The 20,066-nt window shown below is 63.6% G+C and overlaps 1 protein-coding gene across 1 annotated transcript in view; it reads left to right on the top strand.

Moving 5' to 3' along the window:
- LOC119100154 (mitogen-activated protein kinase kinase kinase nsy-1-like) overlaps window positions 1–20,066 on the top strand; it is a 30,994-nt gene that overhangs the window by 9,809 nt on the left and 1,119 nt on the right. Inside the window, 24 exon segments of the mRNA XM_037223264.1 lie at window positions 1,667–1,780; window positions 1,957–2,220; window positions 2,223–2,240; window positions 2,831–2,892; window positions 2,894–2,978; window positions 2,981–2,990; window positions 3,459–3,621; window positions 4,083–4,252; window positions 4,679–4,865; window positions 5,142–5,275; window positions 5,558–5,675; window positions 6,244–6,388; window positions 7,008–7,174; window positions 7,644–7,739; window positions 8,342–8,481; window positions 8,923–9,136; window positions 13,679–13,890; window positions 16,127–16,214; window positions 16,570–16,716; window positions 16,865–17,023; window positions 17,794–17,899; window positions 18,852–18,872; window positions 18,903–19,119; window positions 19,897–20,037. Coding sequence (XP_037079159.1) covers window positions 1,667–1,780; window positions 1,957–2,220; window positions 2,223–2,240; window positions 2,831–2,892; window positions 2,894–2,978; window positions 2,981–2,990; window positions 3,459–3,621; window positions 4,083–4,252; window positions 4,679–4,865; window positions 5,142–5,275; window positions 5,558–5,675; window positions 6,244–6,388; window positions 7,008–7,174; window positions 7,644–7,739; window positions 8,342–8,481; window positions 8,923–9,136; window positions 13,679–13,890; window positions 16,127–16,214; window positions 16,570–16,716; window positions 16,865–17,023; window positions 17,794–17,899; window positions 18,852–18,872; window positions 18,903–19,119; window positions 19,897–20,037 — 3,178 coding nt within the window.

The raw sequence follows: 20,066 nt of genomic DNA, 5'->3' as shown, positions 1-20,066 counted from the left end.
GCCCGCCGGGCTTCAGTGCATGCTCTGTTGGTCTCGGAATGCCTGCAGCGCGCCCCGTCGCCAGCTCGGCGCCGATGCGTCACCCTTTCTGAATGAGACGCACTGTGCTGTAGCCGCACGTCACCTTCCTGATGAGACGCACTGTGCTGTAGCCGCACGTCACCTTCCTGAATAGACGCACTGTGCTGTAGCCGCACGTCAACCTTTGAATGAGACGCACTGTGCTGTAGCCGCACGTCACCTTTCTGAATGAGACGCATGGTGCTGTTAGCCTCACGTCACCTTTTTGAATGAGACTCACTGTGCTGTAGCCGCACGTCACCTTTCTGAATGAGACGCACTGTGCTGTAGCCGCCTCACGTCACCTTTCTGAATGAGACGCACTGTGCTGTAGCCGCACGTCATCTTTCTGAATGAGACGCATGGTGCTGTAGCCCTCACGTCACCTTTTTGAATGAGACGCACTGTGCTGTAGCCGCACGTCACCTTTCCTGAATGAGACGCACTGTGCTGTAGCCGCAATGCACACACCTGTGCTAGTTCACGGATCACTGGTTGGTACGGTGGTTAATAGCAGCCAATAAGCAACCCTCAGTAGTGGTTGTCGCCTGCTTTGTCTCGCGCTTTCGCCGTCACAAGTGACTTGCCGTGATGATTGCTCAGCAATGCACAAAAAGACCCGACGGGTCTTTACGTCATACGCGGGTCATTGATGCTTCTTCGGGTTCTCAGACAGCGCATAAACTGCAGCATGTTCACAACGAAACCATTCAAGCCGCCATTCTTCATGCTCACTGAAAAGGATGATGTCTCCGCACTGGCATTACTCCTCGAATGCGCTTGACGTAGCGTACTTAAGTCAATACCCAGCCTTGCCTCGACTGCGGAAGCAGATGGAACATGCTAGTGTTATGATGGGCATCACCTTTGCAAACGAAGCAAAGTATTTTACGTATCTAAGTGTCTTTCCTTTGGTTTTCTTTCCTTACTGATGATGCTGTACTCGTGTCACATCTGTCATTACAAGACAAGCTGGCCGTTTTGTTGAAACTTTATTTAAAGCTATGTAAAAAGAAAAGTAACAAGAAGTATATGCTACGTCATAAATTTGAGCCAAAAACAAGCACGTTCCCAAAAACAAAAATATGGTAACAATATAGACCCCAAAACAATGTCCAGAAGGCTGTCGTCCGACTTTTAAGTCTTCTTTTGCGCCAGTGTTCAAGATGACAGTTTTATGGAATTATTGAAATGAATGATGGAAATCATAATGAACAGGATTGATATTCTGGTCAAAGTCTAAAAGTGCCTGCACGTTTTTCAGTGTTTTTGCCAGTGTCATTTCGCATAGCTGACATTGACGAAACCTTAGCGCTGAAAGGTCTATACCGGTTTGGCCCGAATTCTAAGGTATGATTGAGACACTTGTTTAATGTTCTATCTATCACGAGCTTGGGTCTCAGTCCTGCGCGCACTCGCACGACTCATCAAACCGCCAAACACCGCCTCTAACTGGGTCGCGGGAGGCACCTGCCGTATGTCTGAGTGTTGCCGGCGCCGACCAGAGCGGGAGCGAACGTTTACTGGGAAGGTGCGTGCCTGCCGGCATGCCTCTGCCAGAGCGGCTCCGTGACCGGCGTGTCGTCACCGCTTCTGAACTCCGCAGGACTACGACGCCATGGTGAAGCTGGGGATGACCTGATGACGCTGCCCAACCACAAGAAGTACACCTCGCCCGTGGCCATTCAGCACCTGTTCGCCTTCGCCCTCACCAGGTGGGGTGTTGGCGGCGGGGCGGCGGGTGGCACCAGCGAGCCATTGCGCGCACCCTCGGCGGTCAGCAGGCGACCTGCCGGTGCGCGCTGGTCCTGGCGGGGAGCGCACGCTCCCGGCGGAGTCGTGTGCCGCCGGACCGCCCGCCTCACTGCTGACCGGCGCTGCCCCGGTCCCCCGCAGACGGAAGCTGGGAGAACGACCGCGACCGGGCGCTGAAAGTCATCCGCGAGGCGCTGGAGCGCACCGAGAACCACGTGCCCGACATGCTCTGCCTGTGCGGCCGCATCTATAAGGATATCTTCGTGGAGTCGGGCCACTCGGACGCCGAAAGCCTGGATAACGCCATCCACTGGTACCGCAAGGGCTTCGAGGTGCAGCCCAACGAGTACGCCGGCGTCAATCTGCCCACCCTGCTGGTGGTGGCCGGCAACGAATTCTCCAAAAGCGCGAGCTGCAGCAGATCGGTACGTGCGGGGCGTGGCGGGACGGGGGGGGGGGACGCGGCATTGGGACGGGCGGCTGCCGGACTTGTCTGTCGCCAGTGTCTGGGCACCGCCCAGTCGCGGGCGGGGGCCGTGTTGACGCGAACGCTCCTGTGCACTGACGTGAGCGCAGTGTTGCTTGCACGCTGGTTTGGGGCGGTGCGGGCTGCGGAAGGGTATCAGCTCACCGGCCTGGTGAGACGGACGTGTCGCCCAGCGGCCTGCTGCGCCCAGCGTCGCTGGTTTGGGGCGGTGCGGGCCGCGGAAGGGTATCGGCTCACCGGCCTGGTGAGACGGACGTGTCGCCCAGCGGCCTGCTGCGCCCAGCGCCCAGCGTCGCTGTGCGGCTCCCCAGCTGCTGAGTTGGCTCCACCGATCCGATGTATTAGACGGCAGATCCTGGCGGGCTGTGTCTCCGTGTGGGGACTGGATCACCCACCGTGGACTGCGGTCTAGCCTGGTCTAGCGGCCGTCCGCCAGCAAACGGCGTTAGCTGCCGTCATCCCAATCCCCATTAGCGTGCGCCAGAAGCCACGGTCGTCGACTTTGATTGAGAACGGTCTGTGCGGCAGGTATGACACTGAACAACCTGATCGGGAAGAAGGGAAGTCTCTCCTCCCTGCAGGACTACTGGGGACATCGCCACGTTCTTCGAGATCAGTGTGCTGGCCGAGAACTACTCCAAGGCCATACAGGCAGCCGAGAGCATGTTCAAACTCAAGTCCCTAATTGGTGGGTAGTGTTTGCTGTCGTTTTGTTCGAGATCACTTCCGCCCCCAGTTGTTGTGAACGAGGCACCGTTGTATGTCACCGCGGTGTTTTCTCTTTTCTGTTGTGCTCTGCGTGTTCTTAGATTTTGACTTTTATTCGAAAATGAGGTACTTTACCCACTTCTGCTGAAATGTTTCGTCCTGCCCGGGCGGTGTCCGTTTTTGACAGTTCTCGGCGCGGTGCATCCCGTTGAGAGGTCAGGCAGCGTCAGTTCTGATATGGCTGTCATGCCTGGTCACTGGAATCCTTGCATTCACGGATTCGGCTCCATTTCGCGCACGGAACAATTGAACCCAGAAACAACGCCTTTTTTTAGTTTGCTCCCAAAGGCGCAAACGATGCCCGTAAAGTGATAAGTTAACGTATGTTAATGAGCGCAGGATCCGTTAATTTTTCCCAATGCGAACAATTATTGTGCTTTCCTTTCAGGTATTTGAAATCAACGATCGGGAATATTACTCTTATTCAGAAGTTTCGGAAGCATTCCGAAGACAACGAGAAGGTGCCTGAGATGCAGATCTTTGACTTTTGGATGGACTATTTCTCGGAGGGCATTGTCGACGAGGCCTCCGTGAACACCATTCGGTTTCCGGTGAGTAAGATACCTATACACAAACTGTTGTTGTCCCTGCTGTGCCATGGGTTACCCGAAGGAGCCACGCTGCTGTGTTGACCCAAGGACATTTGAACGGACTGTATGAAAGTCCACAACGTCGGCCGCACAATACCTGTGCCCGCTTCACATTCATTTTGCGTGGTCGTAGGATGACGTAGGATGACGTCGGAGGCGCGGACGGATGGTCCCTGTGTCGACGCTGGTCTGGCAGTGCGGGTCGACGCGCTGTGTGCTGACGCTCCGCCGACTAGCATTGGCTCGCACGAGCCGGCCGAGAGCAGCGGCAGGAGCTGCGGGCCTGTCCCGGCCGGAGCCGCGGGCCTGTCCCGGCAGGAGCCGCGGGCCTGTCTCTGCCGGAGCCGCGCTCGGTCTCTGGAGCGGCGTCTCCGGCGGCGGAGGGGCCGCTGGTGCGTTTACGCGACCGCCACCGCCGGCAGGTGCTGGTGCTGGAGCCGACCAAGGAGTACATGCCCAGCTACGTGGTGGTCAACCTGGACGCGGAGACGTCGGCCATGCATATTTCCAACCTCTGCTTGGATAGCCTCAAGGACAGGTGCCGTCGCGTGCACGAGTTCGTGCTGGAGGCGACCCATATCAAAAGCATCAGGTACAGTGGAGGGCAGCCATTGGTGCTGAGCCTGTTCATGGTTGACTGGGTTCCTTCGAGAGAGATTTGTCTGGGGAGTGGTCGCATCCACACATGTAATCGGGGACCCGTGTACCTCGATTTGTGGGTTATTTGGACTGCACTTTAATATAATCAACCTTTTGACACAATCGTGGATCTGTTCAGTCTGGCGTGAGGAGCATACTGCATCGGGCCGTTCGCGGCGTACAATGACTTTTCATGGTGCCAGTTCCCAGAAGCGGCATCCTGAAGCCATTGCCCAGCTCCTCCGCTATCACGATTTGTTCAACTTTGAGCACGCCGTAAGACACCTGGACCTCGGCGCCCCGTCAGCGCTTCGTGTCGGGCCGGTACACGGTGCCGCGTGCCGGGCTGACGCCACTCCCCTCCTGCCCTCCGCTTCAGCCAGTACAAGCGGGACGATCGGTGCGTGTTCCTGTACGTGCACCAGAACTCGGACGACTTCCAGATGTTCTTCCCGTCGGCGGCGCTGCGGCAGCGCTTCTACAACCTGGTGCTGCAGATGACGGCCGACATGGAGGGCATGGTGACCGACCTCGGCAACGACGTGACGCTGGGCACGGCGCCGCAGGTCAGTGCGAGGTGGGGGCTCGGTGCTGGCGGCGGGTCGGGACCGGATCGCCGCCCGGACCTGAGACCGCTGGCGGCGTGGGGCTCCGCCGTCGGCCGTCGGCCAGTGGTGCCCGGCTGCGTGCCGTGCCGTGCCCGAGGGGCGTCTGGTGGCGGGCCGCCGCCCGGTGTCGTGTCGGATGAGCTGGAAAGCGCCGGAATGGGCGTGCCGCGCTCTCTCGTGCCCTGTCGTAAACCCGCGCCCGGTGGCTGACCCCGCCCCGCGCTCCGTCCGCAGTACGAGTACGAGGCGGACGAGCAGGACCGGCGCATCGTGCTGGGCAAGGGCACCTACGGCGTGGTGTACGCGGCGCGCGACCTCACCACCCAGGTCCGCATCGCCGTCAAGGAGATCCCCGAGAAGAACATCGGGTGAGTGGGGCTGCGGCCGGTCCCGCCGGCGGCTCCTCCGCGGGCCTCCGGTCGGCTGCGGTAGCCAGCCAGACGCAGGCGGTACTGGCTCGGAACTGGACGCGATCGTCGCTGTTGTTTGTGAACGCCGAGGGGATTTGTGTCGTGAGAGGTTTGTACGCGTGCTGTCGCCTGAGACTGAACAGAGCTCCACGTTCGAAGCCGGGTAACGAGTGAACTGAAAGACATCATATTGTGTCTGGAGAAACTGAAGACGGTGCACTGTTTCCTGGTGTTCATCAGTGACGTGCAGCCGCTGCACGAGGAAATCAACCTGCACAAGCAGCTGCGCCACAGGAACATCGTGCAGTACCTGGGATCAGTGTCTGAAGACGGCTTCTTCAAAATATTCATGGAAGAGGTGAGCAGCGAGCACTTACGTCGTGCGAGGGGCATTGAGGTGTTAACGAAAGCTGGTGACGCTCTCGTGTAGCATGAGCGCGCTGCGTGTGCCACAGAAGTGGTCTGATTCTTTCACTTCTTTCCATTGCCCGCTGACAGGTGAGGCTGACTCTCCCCTGCCCCGTCATTTGTCACAGCTTGCCGCCGTTCGCTCGCTGGGGTTCGAACCCGACCTTGGGCAGGGACAGACCTCTGCCCGTGTGGCCGGGGACCCGCCCGGAGCTGCGTTGTGCCCGGAGGCGGCGACGCTCCTGGCGGGGGACTCACCGGCCAGTGTTGAGGACCGTGTCGGCGCGTGCGTGACGGCTGATGGTGACGCAGCTGCACGCCGAGCGCTGGCACCCGCCTGTCGCGCTCACGTGCCGTGTCGACACCGGCGTGGGCTCGCGACAGGGCGTGTGTTTGTGCGCTGGCGCCGGCCGCCGCGTGTCTCGTGCCGGCGCCCCCGGTGCGGCTGCAGCGTGCTGGGTCAGTGCCGGCGTGACGTCATGTTCTGTCGCTGACGGTCGGCGACCGGGGGCCCGCAGGTGCCCGGCGGCAGCCTGTCGGCCCTGCTGAAGCTCAAGTGGGGCCCGCTGAAGAACGAGGCCACCATCGCCTACTACACCAAGCAGATCCTGGAGGGCGTCAAGTATTTACACGACCAAAAGATCGTCCACCGCGACATCAAAGGTCGGATCACGTGATCATGTGCGAAGGTCACAACCCGCCACGTTGTCAAAGCAGGCGGCGTGGTCGTTCGGCGGCGTTTGCCGTGCAGGCAGGCGTTGCTCTTATCTAGCAGTTCTGCTCTTATCGCGTCAAATACAGGCGATAAGACGGTTTTCGCACCAATGTCTGAATGGGTGGCGTGGGCGTCGTGGTTCCCCGTAAAATTACGAATGTGTGATACTGTTATAATACCACGACAACGGCGAAGTGGACGAGCGGTATTCTGCCTCCACCGTGCACCAAGCAGCGAAAGCCTCAGACACGTCGCCAGTGTACGTGGCTGGCCGCTGTAAGCTTACATTACTGACAGAGCCAGTGTGGCTGGTTGTGCGGACCAGCGGGACGCCACGCCAGCGCTGCCACGCGCGCGGTGTGCCGGCCAACGCACCGTGTGCCGCTGAGAACCCCGCTGGGAGTGGCCGGCCCGCCGGCGCGGCGGCCGGACGGCACCCGTCGCCGGCTTGTGGACGGCACCACCCCGCTGGGAGTCCCTGCTCCGGCCGGTGGCCCTGACCCGGCCGCCCTCACCCGACCGCCCTGCCCCGGCCGCTCTGACCCGGCCGCCCTCACCCGGCCGCAGGCGACAACGTGCTGGTGAACACGTACAGCGGCATGGTGAAGATCTCCGACTTCGGTACCAGCAAGCGGCTGGCTGGCCTGTGCCCCACGGCTGAGACGTTCACCGGCACGCTGCAGTACATGGCGCCGGAGGTCATCGACAAGGGGCAGCGCGGATACGGCGCGCCGGTACGTCACCACCGCTCGGGTTCTGGCCAGAGGACGGCGAGGACGCTGCGCAGCGGTGTGGGACCCGTCCTCAGGTCACCAGCGAGAGACGCTGCCGATGCGGGGCCGTGCGCTTCGCTGTCCGCGACTGCCCACTCAGAGTGGTCACGGCGGCGGAGAACTGATGGATTGCACGTGTTGCACGTGTATGGCGATCGTATGTCTGACCCAGGCGCCGGCTGCTTGTCGTCGCGTCGCGGTGCCTGTCTCACGTTCGGTGCTGGGCCCGACTCTCCTCTAATCCTGCACGCCCATCACATCGTCCCCCTCCCCTACCCCCCAAAATCGGTACATCCTCCACACATTTTACACCGTTTGTAGGCATTCGTTCGCTGCGTCCCGCCGTGATGCTATTGTCGGCGTGACGCCCGGGCCGTTTGGGGGTGGCGCCGCTGTTTCTGACCGCCCGGCCGGCGGCCGGTCTCGGCAGGCGGACATCTGGTCGGTGGGCTGCACGGTGGTGGAGATGGCCACCGGGAAGCCGCCCTTCATCGAGCTCGGCTCGCCGGAGGCGGCCATGTTCAAGGTACGTGGTCAGCTGGCGGCGCTCCGGACCGGAACGGGGCGACGGGCTTCGATCCGAAGTGGACATGCGGGGAAAGCTGCGAAGGCCGGTCCATGTGTGAGGTGTTGAGTACAGGCTCCATCACGTGAACACCTGATGGCGAGCCGTAACTGACGGGTCAGCGGCCGGTGCCGGCTGGTGTTTGGCTCCATCACGTGAACACCTGATGGCGAGCCGTAACTGACGGGTCAGCGGCCGGTGCCGGCTGGTGTTTGGCTCCATCACGTGAACACCTGATGGCGAGCCGTAACTGACGGGTCAGCGGCCGGTGCCGGCTGGTGTTTGGCGCCATCACGTGAACACCTGATGGCGAGCCGTAACTGACGGGTCAGCGGTCGGCGCCGGCTGGTGTTTGGCGCATCACGTGAACACCTGATGGCGAGCCGTAACTGACGGGTCAGCGTCCGGTGCCGGCTGGTGTTTGGCTCCATCACGTTAACACCTGATGGCGAGCCGTAACTGACGGGTCAACGGCCGGTGCCGGCTGGTGTTTGGCGCTCCTGACTGGGGGGTTTCCAGCGCGCCGAGCCAGCCTCTCCACGAGCACACCCCTCTGGTCCCAGGTGGGCTTCTACAAGATGCACCCGCAGCTGCCCGAGTCGCTCTCCGAGAAGGCCAAGAAGTTCCTGCTGAGCTGTTTCGAGGCCAACCCGGACAAGCGGGCCACAGCCTGCGTGCTGCTGGACGACCCGTTCATCAACGAGTGAGTCAGCGGCCGGGGCGGCGTCCGAGTCCGATGTCGCTGATGTGGCCATGGGACGATGTGGGAGCGGGATGCGGCTGAACGCGGATCCTGGGGGGGGGCGTCTGGAGGAGGGATGTGTGAAGTGCGGGTGCATCTGTAGGTTAGACTCAGCAGTGCAAGCGGATCAAGTGGCCTGCCGTGTTTCGCTTAGTTTTGCATCTCTTCCGATGTGTTGGGGCTTCCAGCGCTTGCTTCATTGCTCCTCCCATCTACGTTTGTGGTCCTGCTCGAGAGTGTCCCCCTGCCCTCCGCGAATGACCGGCGCGAGGTGTCCACCTGCGTTTGACGTCCGTCCGTGGTGCTGCCAAACTGGCCAGCCTGTTGGCGGCCGGTCATCCGTTTGGCATCGCCTGCCCTCCCACGGCGGCCACTGCCTCTGACCCCTCTGCTCGCCGTCAGGCACGGCCGCAAGAAGACGCTGCGCCTCTCCATGACGGCGGCGGCCAACATGGGCGAGCTGAACCGCAGCGTCTCGGTGCCGGCCGACCGCGTCAACAAGCAGGAGCGCTCGCTGCTGCCGCGGCTGGGCTCGTCGCCCGACGACAGGTCAGCCGACGCGCCCGACGGCCCTGCGGCGGGGCTGGGAGCGGCAGGGGTCGGCCTCCACTGGGAGGTAGGGGTTGGGGGCTGACGGGAACCGGGCACGCCCGACGGCCCTGCGGTGGGGCTGGGAGCGGGGGGGGGGGGGGGGTCGGCTTCCCCTGGGAGTCGGGTAATAGGGGCTGGCGGCCCTGTGGTGGGGCTGGGAGCGGCGGGCCCGGCCCCCACCGGGAGGCGGGGTAGACGCGCGACGCCTGCTGGTCTGTGGGGAGTGTGGAGGACACGCTTACCACAGGCGACTCTTGACCCGGGCTGGAAGGCAGGGAACTGCGCGGCCGTCCGTTTGAATTCAAGTCCATCATGAGTTGACCGCGCGGTGGTCTATCTAACGTTCACATGACGGGCACTCTGCCTCGTGTCATGCACACGGGGGACAGGTGGGTCACTGATTACGTTTCCTTGTCACGAGGACAATAAGTCGTTATCAGGAATGTTTGGGCTAGATCAGGATGCCTCCTGTACAGCCAGCCAGTTAAGTAGGCCTAACCCCACTCTTGCGTTGCATTGGTTATGCTGCTTGCCTTTGGATGCGGGCACAGACTGGTGTACATTTTTTGTGCATTTGGACTGGTGAATGGGGATGCATTGCGCCGTCTGGCATCGACGGTCTGTTCTGGGTCATGACGCACGATATCACAGCCGTGGTGTGTAGATACGGGAGTTGAGTAAGAGGAAGCTCATCACACGCTTCCAGCATGGCGCGGTGCAAGCGGACCGTCATCCGGATGCGTGTCGTTCCCGACATTGCGGCGGGGTTGTTGTTTCTCGTCCCGTCATTGTCAAGTCGAATGCGCTACATGCAACCCAACTCTGCAGTGGCTCTGTGGACTCACCAAGTGTCTCCAACATGGACATATTGGCGGTTTGCCGAGGTGTAATGGACCTCAGGGATCGAGTCCGGTGTCCATCAGACTAAGTCATCAGACTAAGCAGCTGTGCTTCTGAACTTATTATGTTGCACTTCCGCCTGCTTTCGTTTAGTACCAGCGGCCGTGGGCCCTCTCGTAAACAGCGTCTGTGATGGGACCGTGACTGTTGCGTACTGTTGACCCGACGTGGACACTGTCGGCGAGACCGGGACTGTTGTTACGTTTGATTGATTCCGTTTTCCACCGTCTGTTGGCGCCTCTCGCGGCTGCGGGCAGGGGAGGCAGGCCCGATGGTGACTGGGTTTGATGCCCTCCAGAGTCTGCGGAGCTTAGCCCAAGGGATAATCGGCAGTTATGCGCATCACATCGGTTAAGGTCATCGGGATTGCTGGGCTCATCCACTAATGGTTGGCCGAAAAAGCGCGCCGCGGGAAGCGGTCAGCGGCAGGTGGTCGTAATGTAGTTCATCGGATCGGCGCAAGAAGGACTGGGTGTGTGAACTGAGTGCCTGTTGTCCGCTGGAGATCAGCTCGCCGCTTTCTTGGGACCTAATTGTGTTTACTTTTCATGCTTTCCGTTTAGGATGATCAGGTAAGCTAATCACCGACTTTCGCGGCACTAGCGTGCTACCTTGGCAGTGAAGGTCAGATGTGAAGAAAGTGACAGCAGTGCGTCCAACTATCCTGTTCAGATCGACTTCCACACATGTCATGTTCGGACCGTCAGCCCCCGGGAGACTGTTCAGACCAGCCCTGCGGTGGGTGCCGTGTTCCCCTGTGTCTGCCGTGTCCAGACCGCCCGCCTCCGTGTCTGCTGTGTCCACCTCCGTGTCTGCCGTGTCCAGACCGCCAGCTTCCGTGTCTGCCGTGTCCAGGCCGCCCGCCTCTGTATCTGCCGTGTCCAGACCGCCCGCCTCCGTGTCTGCCGTGTCCAGACCGTCCCCCTCCGTGTCTGTCGTGTCCACCTCCGTGTCTGCCGTGCCCAGACCGCCCGCCTCCGTGTCTGCCGTGTCCACCTCCCTGCCTGCCGTGTCCAGACCGCCAGCCTCCGTGTCTGCCGTGGCCAGACCGCCCGCCTCTGTGTCTGCTGTGTCCAACCCGCCAGCCTCTGTGTCTGCTGTGCCCAGACCGCCCCGTCAATCCACCCCGTCCAGCACCGTTCGGGGCCGGTCTGTGCCGGCCGGCGGGGCCTGGGGCCGGCCGGGATGATGGCTGACGCCGAGGGCGCCGTGTACAGCGGCCGGCCGGCCGGGAGAGCTTCGGGGTCACCGAGGCCGCCAGCCTTGTCCGCCGAACGGCCGCTGTCGGCCGGCGCACGCGAACCCACCGCCCAGCTCGTGGAAGCGGCGTGTGTTCGTGTGAAGACCTGTGGCAGTGGCGTTGGACAGGGGGACTGTGCCTGGTGTTGTCAATGATAATTTACGGGATGTATCTCATCTGACTTGTCCGTTTGACGTCGTGTGTGATGTAATGAGTCCAAATGAAGCAGGGAAATTCAAGGGTAAGGGAGACAGAGTCCGTAATGCCACATGCTGCCAGTGGATCTATCTGTGGTCTTTGTGGGATTGGTGATGACGACAGCGTTAGAAGACTTGCCGCCGGGCACCGGTGTATTGTTGGTTGACTGCCAGCTAGTTGCACACACGAGTGACCAGACCTTTCACCGGTGCCGGGGGCGGGAGCGTGTCTGACGGCACCAGTCGCTCTTCCGGTCAATTGTAAATGGCCGCTCCGGTGATGCCAGCCTTCTGCAGTTCTACAATGGTGTCGGGTTCTCTGGTGGTGGCGCCTGACGCACTCGTCGGACTCGGTCGAGGGGCGGCCGGTGCGCGGGGCGGCCGGCGACGCGCAGGCCTGAAGGCTCGGGCTCGCGGCGGCGGGGCCCGACACGGTGGGGCCGTCAACGGCGCGACTCGCCCGCGCGGCGCCGACTCCGCCGGCCCGGCCGCCGGCCGCCGGGCTATTAGCGGCTGTGATGTGTTGTGCCGCGCTCGCCGAGCGCAAACACAACCCGCGTCCGGCCGGCTGCGACTCGGCCGCCGGCGGGGCGCCCGGCGCCAGCTGTGGGGGGCGGCCGACCCGCGGCGCCGGCCGCGCCGCTCCCGCAGTGCGGAGACGGCGGCCGGAGGTGGCAGCCGCCTCGCCCCCGGCTCACCCGGGAGGTGGCGGCGCTGGGAAGCTGGCCGTGCCCCTCTGCGGAGGGGGCATTAGGTTCGATGCCATATTAAGCGTCATCCATGGCTTTTGCGATGCTCTGTGTAGGCGGCGCCGCATCGACGTCCAGTGTGTCGGAGCGCCAGCAAGTTCAGCCGCCTCGCCGGAGCTGCGTCTGTCGCTGCAGCCGCGGGTCTGGGGTCGTGCGCGCCCGCGCGCCACTGTGACCGTCCACCGGCTGCTAACCTTCGGCTCCCATCATAATCCGATTAGCTGGTCCAGACGCCAGACGTCCGCACATACCGGCAATGCTGAAGAGTGCCTCGTCCGGCGGCGGCTGTCTGAAGGGTCGCCGACTGCATTGTCGCTCCGACGAACGCTGATTGCGCTCCTCGGACGCCAGCCGCTGCTGAACACTCGTGGCGCATGACGACGGCCCGACTGACGGTGCTCGCCTGGGGCGCGCCGTTTGACCCGGATTCATAAAGTTGAAGAACCGTCCGGAACGAGGTCGCGTTGGCCATCGACGCTCGTGGAAATGGCCGAGATTATCTGCCGGCCCAACACGGCCCAGCGGCGCCGGCTGCTCCAGTGACGTCATGCGCTGGTGCATGATTGCGTGCGACAGCTGCCGTGCGTCGCCCCGGCAGATTAATGGGGAAGACCGTCGAATATGAACCGTCCACGTGCGTCACAGCTGATCACCCGATAGCGAACTCTCCCTCCCTGCCCGCTCTCCAGCTCCGGCTGCAATCAGCCGCCTGTTTTACGGCGTCTCTTGGGTGCAGAGTAAATATAGCATTCACGGCGAATTATTGCGCAGTACTGGCGAAACGTTCAGTCACCGCTGGGCATATCAGCAGTTCAATGCGTCTGTTTTCTCCGCCACGTCCCACGTCTCTTCAGCCTGGCCGGGATGGGAGCGGGAGGGCCCGCCGGTCCCCGTCGGTTGTCGCGTCCGTCCAGCCGCGGATGACACCGGGCGTGACGCCCAGCCAGTTGGGCGTCACACACACGCCGCGGAGACGTGCCGCCGCCGCGCGGAATGCCACGCACGCCTGACGTCACAGCCGGGCCCCTTCCGGCGCGGGTCGGCTATGAGACGATTTGGAGGGGGGTGGGGGGTGGGCGGGCAGTGACCCGGTTGGCCGCTCAGTCGCCGGCGGGTCGCCGGTGGTCCCGGTCCGGCGGGACGGTACGATTCCGGTGCAGCGGCGCCGCGCCGGCCGCCGCACCGCACGCGGCCGCGGCTGACTCAGGCGGAGCCGCGCGGCGCCGCGGCCGGCCGGCAGTCGTGCGCGTCCGGCCGCGCCGAGCGGCGGCCGACCGGAGCCGGGCTGTGCCGGGCCGAGCCGAGCCGAGCGACGGCCGACCGGAGCCGGGCTGCGCCGGGCCGAGCCGAGCCGAGCGACGGCCGACCGGAGCCGGGCTGCGCCGGGCCGAGCCGAGCCGAGCGACGGCCCGCCGACCGGTGTGAAGCTAGTGGCCTGTCAGTGATCGGTCGGCGCGCAGCTGGCTTGGCGTGGCGGCCAGCCAGCGCCGGCCGCCGGCCCCCGTGAAAGCCCGCCGCGCGAGACAGCCACGTACGGTCACGTGCGACCCCAGAGCGCGACGATGCGGTCGTCGGCGGACGTGCCTTTGCTGTTGGTGAACGACGCGGAGGACATGGTGAACGTGTACTTCCGCTGGCCGTTGCCGGGCCGGCACTCGCCTGTGCCGCTGCGGCAAGAGACGGCCGGCCCCAGGTAAACACCGCCAGCCGGCGGCCGGCCGGGCGCGGGGCGGGGCGCTCGTGGGCTGGCCTCCCGCGGCCCTGCCGCCTCCGCACGGACAGGGAAACCGTGCTGCCCGGCTAGCGGATGCCGTGCCACCCGTTCGCTGCGACTGGGCGCGCGGCTTGAGTTATGTCGTTTTCCTTCAAGGGTGCTCTGTGTGTGACAGCGGCGCTCGAGTTACTCAGCACGCCGACTGTCCCCGAGTGGGACCACCCGCGTTGCCGTTCGCTCCCATGGCGTCGTCTGGCGGCTGTTCCTTGCGCCGTGCCCGTGGCCGTGTGCAAGGGTGCACCGGATACGGCCGGCTGGAATTGCCCACGACCTCTGTTCAGGTCGGCGAAGGGGCCTGGTTTTGGTGCACATCCGTCACACGGGTGGCCGGGACATCGAGTTCCACCCCATCCACCTTCGCCATCCCGCTCTGCCATGAGTGCGCTGCCTTCAGGGTTTCCTCCGTGTTGATCAGACCCTCTACCCCTCAGTTCCACCCCCAGTCGGGACCACCGCATTTCTGTGCGGTTCGACAGCGGTGTTGCTGTAACCGTCAGCCACACGGCACTCAGCGGACGTGTTTATTGCAAGAGGGCTCCACTTATGGCTCGTTAGGAATTTCCCATGATCTGAGGCCGACGGAACGGCCCGATACTGATGCGCGTCTGGCATATGCCAGACGCCTCCACTCATAGCGCCAATTCATCTGTAGTTTTCACGGCTGGGGGCTTCGGTCATTTCCACGTCACAGCCGGCACGGTCCGGCCTCCGGCCGCCGATCCGAAGCCGTGGGCGGAGGAAGCTCGACCCGGCGGGGCGGGGTCGACCGCCCCTCCCCGGCACCGCCACCGCCCGGCTCGCGTGACGTCGTGGTCGGCCGGGAGGGGGAGCAGCGCGGCCCTCCGGCCGTGGCGTGTCGTGGGCGGAGCGGAGGGCCGTCACGTCACGTCCGGCCGGGTGACGGCCCCGGCCATTCTCGCCGAGCCGCGCGGCCGGCCGCCGAGGCGCCTTTGGCGTGGCTGTGGTTCTCGTGCTCGGACGCTCGTTCTTACTCGTATTTCTGACGATGCTGGCAGTCATCAACGCCATCTGTGATGTGAGACTTCGGCTTGACACAGGTTTTCAGGCCTTGTGCCGATAAAGCGCACAGTGGAATTACTCATGATGGGCGGGAGCCGACCCCAGTTCCAGAGCCCTCCTTAGACGCTTGCAATCCGACTGACCCCATCTCTGAGCGCTCTCCTGCACGGGACTGGGCATCTCGACTCTCGCATCCTGGATCGCCGCGCCTGACGTTCCACTGCGCCGCGGCGCGACAGCACGTAGCGCCGGTGCGCCGCGTGACGCCGATGCCTGGCACGGCGCGCTGGGACTGGCTTGGCGGGTGCTGCCGGGCCGGCCCGTCGGCCCGCGTCCCTGTCCGGCATGGCACTAACTGTCGAGACGCGACTAACGCTGTAGTGTACGACGCCACCCTCCGACCGGCCTGTTTCCTCTTCTAGCGCTTCGTACGGGGCCAGGCCGTCGGGCAACGGCTGCCATGCTTGTGGGCTCTCCCGCCTCGTGCTCGACGCTCTCCTTCTCCAGGTAGGCACAGGGTCGGGGCGCTCGGCTGGCACGCGGGACCGCGGGACATGTCTGCTGCATGTGGTCCTCTCGAGCCTCGGCCCTGTCACCTTCAGTCATGGCTCTGTGGGCTGGGCGACACTGGTCGTGTCAGGGCTGCGGTGTTAGTGCTCTCGTAGCGCGAGTGGGTCCGGTTGGCTGTAGCCGGTGGCATTCCACTTGGGAAGGGGCTCTGCTCTGTTCTTGATGTAGCATGGGTGGAAGCGTTGGTTCGCTGGTACAGGTCCCCCCTCCCCTAGGTGGTTGGCTGGTACAGGTTTTTGAAAACCGAGCTGAGTTTTGGATTGAATCTTGAGCGACTTCGTGCGATGTTTCCTAATCACATCATGGTAAAAACAAACGGAGAATTTAATCCGTTCGTCACGTGCTGTTTGACAGCTGGTCTTTTATCGGGCCGGCGCATTCCGACCCTCTCCATATCGAGCTGCTCCGTCCGCTTTACGGCGTATCGCGTCCAGATATCAGCACTGGCGCCCGCCCCCCCCCCCCCCCCCCTCCCTTCCGTGCTGCTGCGGTGGTACCTATCTCGCATCGCATGGCGTCTTGTGTGCGGCGCCGCCTTCTGACGCGGCCCGCCGCCGTGTTGCAGCAGCGCCGAGTTCGACGACACGGTGATGATGCGGCGCAACTCGTCGATCGGCTTCATGAGCCCGGACGTCGACTCGCCGCGCGAGCTGGTATGACCCCGCGCGGCGGAGCCTCGGCCCGGCTGACGCCGCACACGCGTACACCCCCTCGGTCGCGGGGGGTCCCCTCCGCCGTGCTGGAAACCCATCGACAGGAAGTGCAGTGTTATCGGGTTTCCGTGTTGTGATCTGTGTGCGATTTGGCCGGGCTCCGTGGCGGTGCTTTACCGCCATTGTAGTGCCGCGAGCCGGGCTCTGTGGCGGTGCTTTACCGCCATTGTAGTGCCGCGGGAGTGTCGCTCGGCGGCCATGTATCGCACGGTCGATGCCGCCGGCGCTGTCATGGATGGCGGGTCACTGACCTGCTATCGTCGTCACGCCCAGCTGATGTCGATACCTGTGGCAGGAGGACGGCTTCTACCTGCTGAAGAAGGACTCGCACCGGCGCATGACGCTGCACAAGGTGCTGTCCCAGGACCAGCAGAAGATCCTGGACGTCTGGCTGCCGGCGCTCCGTAACGAGCCGGGCATAGGACCCATCCTGCTGAACATGGTACGGCAAGCCCGGCTTCTGTGCAGCGGTCTGACTCGGCGCTGTCGCTGCACCCAGCGTCTGTGTCCCGACGAACGTCTCAGTCCCGCGTCCACCCTGCCTGCCTGCGCCGAACGGCCTCCGACCGCGTGCCTCCCTCTTGTTCCAGGAACAGCTGACCCTGCTGCTGCAGGGACTGCGCGACTTTATCCCCGAACAGAACCGCGCTGCCCTGGAGGCGGCCATCAATACGCTGCGCGAGGAGCTGGAGTTCGACGGCCGCGCCATGGACCAGATCCACCGCGCGCTCTACCTCTTCCAGGAGGCGGTAATTAGCGCGATCTGATCCATTGCCCCTGCTACCGACGCGTTCGGCCGCGCCGCCTCGGCCGCTTATTGTTGGTTGTGTTCAAACTCAATTGCTTGCGCCGAGCGGCTTACGGAAAAAAAACTATTCTAAAGCAACGACAGCGGTGTAGTTGGGTTGGACTGGCGTGCGCCAGTGTGACAGATATGTGCGATGTTTGTGCTTTGATTTGCCAGGTCTGTGTATTAATGTGGTTTATTAAGGTGACAGATTCGTTTGGTGGGAAATCTAGGTCAGACGTGAAACCTCCAACAATGATGTTTTCGGAGAAGTACAGACTGATACCACGCCCTCGCTTCGTCCTCTCCCTGGCCAGTTGCTTCGATTGCGCTCAAAACGATAGAGTGTGGTGCCTGTGTTCCGATGAGAAGGACCACCACTGAGCGCCGAGTAATTTGCAGTCATTGCACCCCACGACCCACGTCACAGTTATCACAGCTGGAGTAGTCCCGGAGCCATCAGAGGCTGTCGCCGAGTGACACTCCCAGCTGCTAAGGCGGGTGTCAACCCGATTGTTCGGGTCCGCCCGCCCGGAGGCCACAGTTGCGTGTCCCGCCGCCGGGCGTCCCTGGCCTGGACGCTGTGCGGGCCATGGGGACCCCGCAGGTCACCACGTCCCCCTGCTGGCCCGTGCCGTCCGCGTCTGTGTCGCCGTGCCTCGCCGCCGCCGGCCGGCGCCGCCCCTGCTTGTGATCCCGTGTCCTGACGCGGCGGCGCTGTTTCGCCGGCAGGTGAACACGGCCCTCCGGTCGCACAACATCAAGCCCCATTGGATGTTCGCGCTGGACAGTCTGGTGCGCAGCGCCATCCAGATGGCCATCCTGATCCTGTCGCCAGGTGAGCCCCGCCGCTGGCTCCCGGCCGCCGGCACCGCAGCCGGGAGTGGCCAGCGAGCCCGGCCGGCAGAGCACCACAGCGTGTCAGGGGGGGGGGGGACTGGTCAGGACCGGCGGAATCTGCGACCAGCGACGCCGACCGTCACATCGCGAGTTTGGCCGGCTGGGCTGCGTCTCATCCGCGAACCCAACGCTTACTAGCCTTCTGCCAGTCTTTGTTGCAGTCTGCAGAATGGCGTACTGCGGGAAAATTTGACGCTGCAGTCTGCATAACGCCCGGACGGAGAAACTCAAGAAAGCAAGGAAGTGCATTGTCTTGTGCTAATATGATAAAAATGCATAACTCTCACCGCCTGAGTGAACGTTCCTTTCATGCCATCAATGAATCTACAACACAAACTCAATACCGTCATGGGACTGATGTTTGTGAATATGAAGACTTGTGCGAATTTAAAAAAAAAAAAATAATAGTAACCTCATCGACAAACACTGCTGCCTTGATGAGGTCCCCTACGTCAGTCATCTCACGCTATGTGCACCCATCTGGTGCCATTTGATGTGGAATCCTTCGCGTTGCGGTCGGATCTGATCACGAGCTCGCCGCTCTCTCCGACCGCCGCGCTGCCAGGCGGGTCTGGGGCTACCAACGTCCCTGCTGTTGCCATCGTCCCTGTCGCTGCCACCGTTGCTGCCGCCGCCACCGTCCCTGCCGCCGCCATCGTCCCTACCGCTGCACCGCCACTGCCCCCGCTGCGAGCGCCGCCTCTGACGCTGCCACCGTCCCTGCCGCCGCCAATGTCCCGCCGCGAGTGCGCCTCTGACGCTGCCACCGTCCCTGCCGCCGCCACTGTCCCCGCCGCGAGTGCCGCCTCTGACGCTGCCACCGTCCCTGCCGCCGCCACTGTCCCCGCCGCGAGCGCCGCCTCTGACGCGTGACCGTGCTGCCGCCACAGAGCTGGGCGCCAACCTGCTGGGCGGCTGACCAGGAGTCGGTGGTGGGGCGCCGGACGCGGCGGCGGCCGCCGCCGGCCCCGGTGGTCTGGCCGCGCCGGACGCGGCCGGCTCGCCGGCAGAGGGCGCGGCCGCCGCGGCCGCCGGCGGCGCCGGCGCGGTCGAGGAAGGCAGCACTAGCGGTGTGTCGACCATCAACTCGGTCCGCCACGACGAGTACACGCCGCAGACGCTGGCCGACCTGCACCGGCTGCGCAGCGAGAACAAACGGTGAGCGGGCGCTGAACGCGGTCGGGTCGAGCCATGGGGCAGCTGACCGAGGGTGCGCCCAGAGGTGGTTAGTCGTGGCAGGCTGATGGCGACGACGTACCGCGCTGCAATGTCTCTGCTCTGGGATGTGTAATGCGCGGCGTAGGTGCGTTGGTGGGCTCAGCGAGAGCGGTGTCTGGGTCTGACCTGAGCTTTCGGAAGTGCGTGCCGCTGTTCGGGCTAATCAAGAGGGGTGTCGGCCAAGTCTTGTTGAAATATGTGAGTGGCAGGCGGGTGGGGTCTTGTGCCCAGGCCTCGTTCATCCCACGCCTGCCCTTTTGCTGTCGGATGTGTGGTAGAGCGCGTGCTGTCCGCTTGTCGTAACAGCCTTCCAACGCCAGTGCGACTCCCACAACGACCCTCTCAAGCTCGCTGCCGCCGATCATGACGGCGGCGGCAGCGGGCCGCTCTCGGCCGCAAACGCCCCGTCCGATCCCACAGTGCGGCGCAGCGCAGACGGCTGCTGACACTCCCTCCTCCTCTCGACTGATAGCGCCCCCCTCCGCTTCCGGTCGCTGACGCCCCGCTCCTGGTCGCTGACAGTCCCTCCTCCTCTCGACTGATAACGCCCCCTCCGCTCCCGGCCGCTGATGCCCCGCTCCTGACCACTGACGCTCCGCCTCCGGCCGCTGACACCCCTCTCCCGGCCACTGATGCCCCGCTCCTGGCCGCTGATGCCCCGCTCCCGGCCGCTGACGCCCAGCCCTCGGCCGCTGACGCCCCGCCCTCGGCCGGCAGCCTGCTGAGCGAGCTGCTGGAGTCGCAGCGCGAGTACAGAGAGCTGCTGCGCTGGACGCTGTCGGAGAGGTCGCTCCAGATCCAGGTGCTCAGCAGCCTGTCGGCTAGCCAGCCGGCCGCCCGTCAGCGCCAGGACACCGAGTGAGTGGCGGCGCCGGGGAGCCCGGGGG

The sequence above is a fragment of the Pollicipes pollicipes genome, unplaced genomic scaffold (genome assembly GCF_011947565.3).
Source record: "Pollicipes pollicipes isolate AB1234 unplaced genomic scaffold, Ppol_2.1 Scaffold_4881;HRSCAF=5763_pilon_pilon_pilon, whole genome shotgun sequence".
Lineage (NCBI taxonomy): Eukaryota > Metazoa > Arthropoda > Thecostraca > Pollicipedomorpha > Pollicipedidae > Pollicipes > Pollicipes pollicipes.
This window is presented reverse-complemented; position numbering and strand designations above follow the sequence as displayed.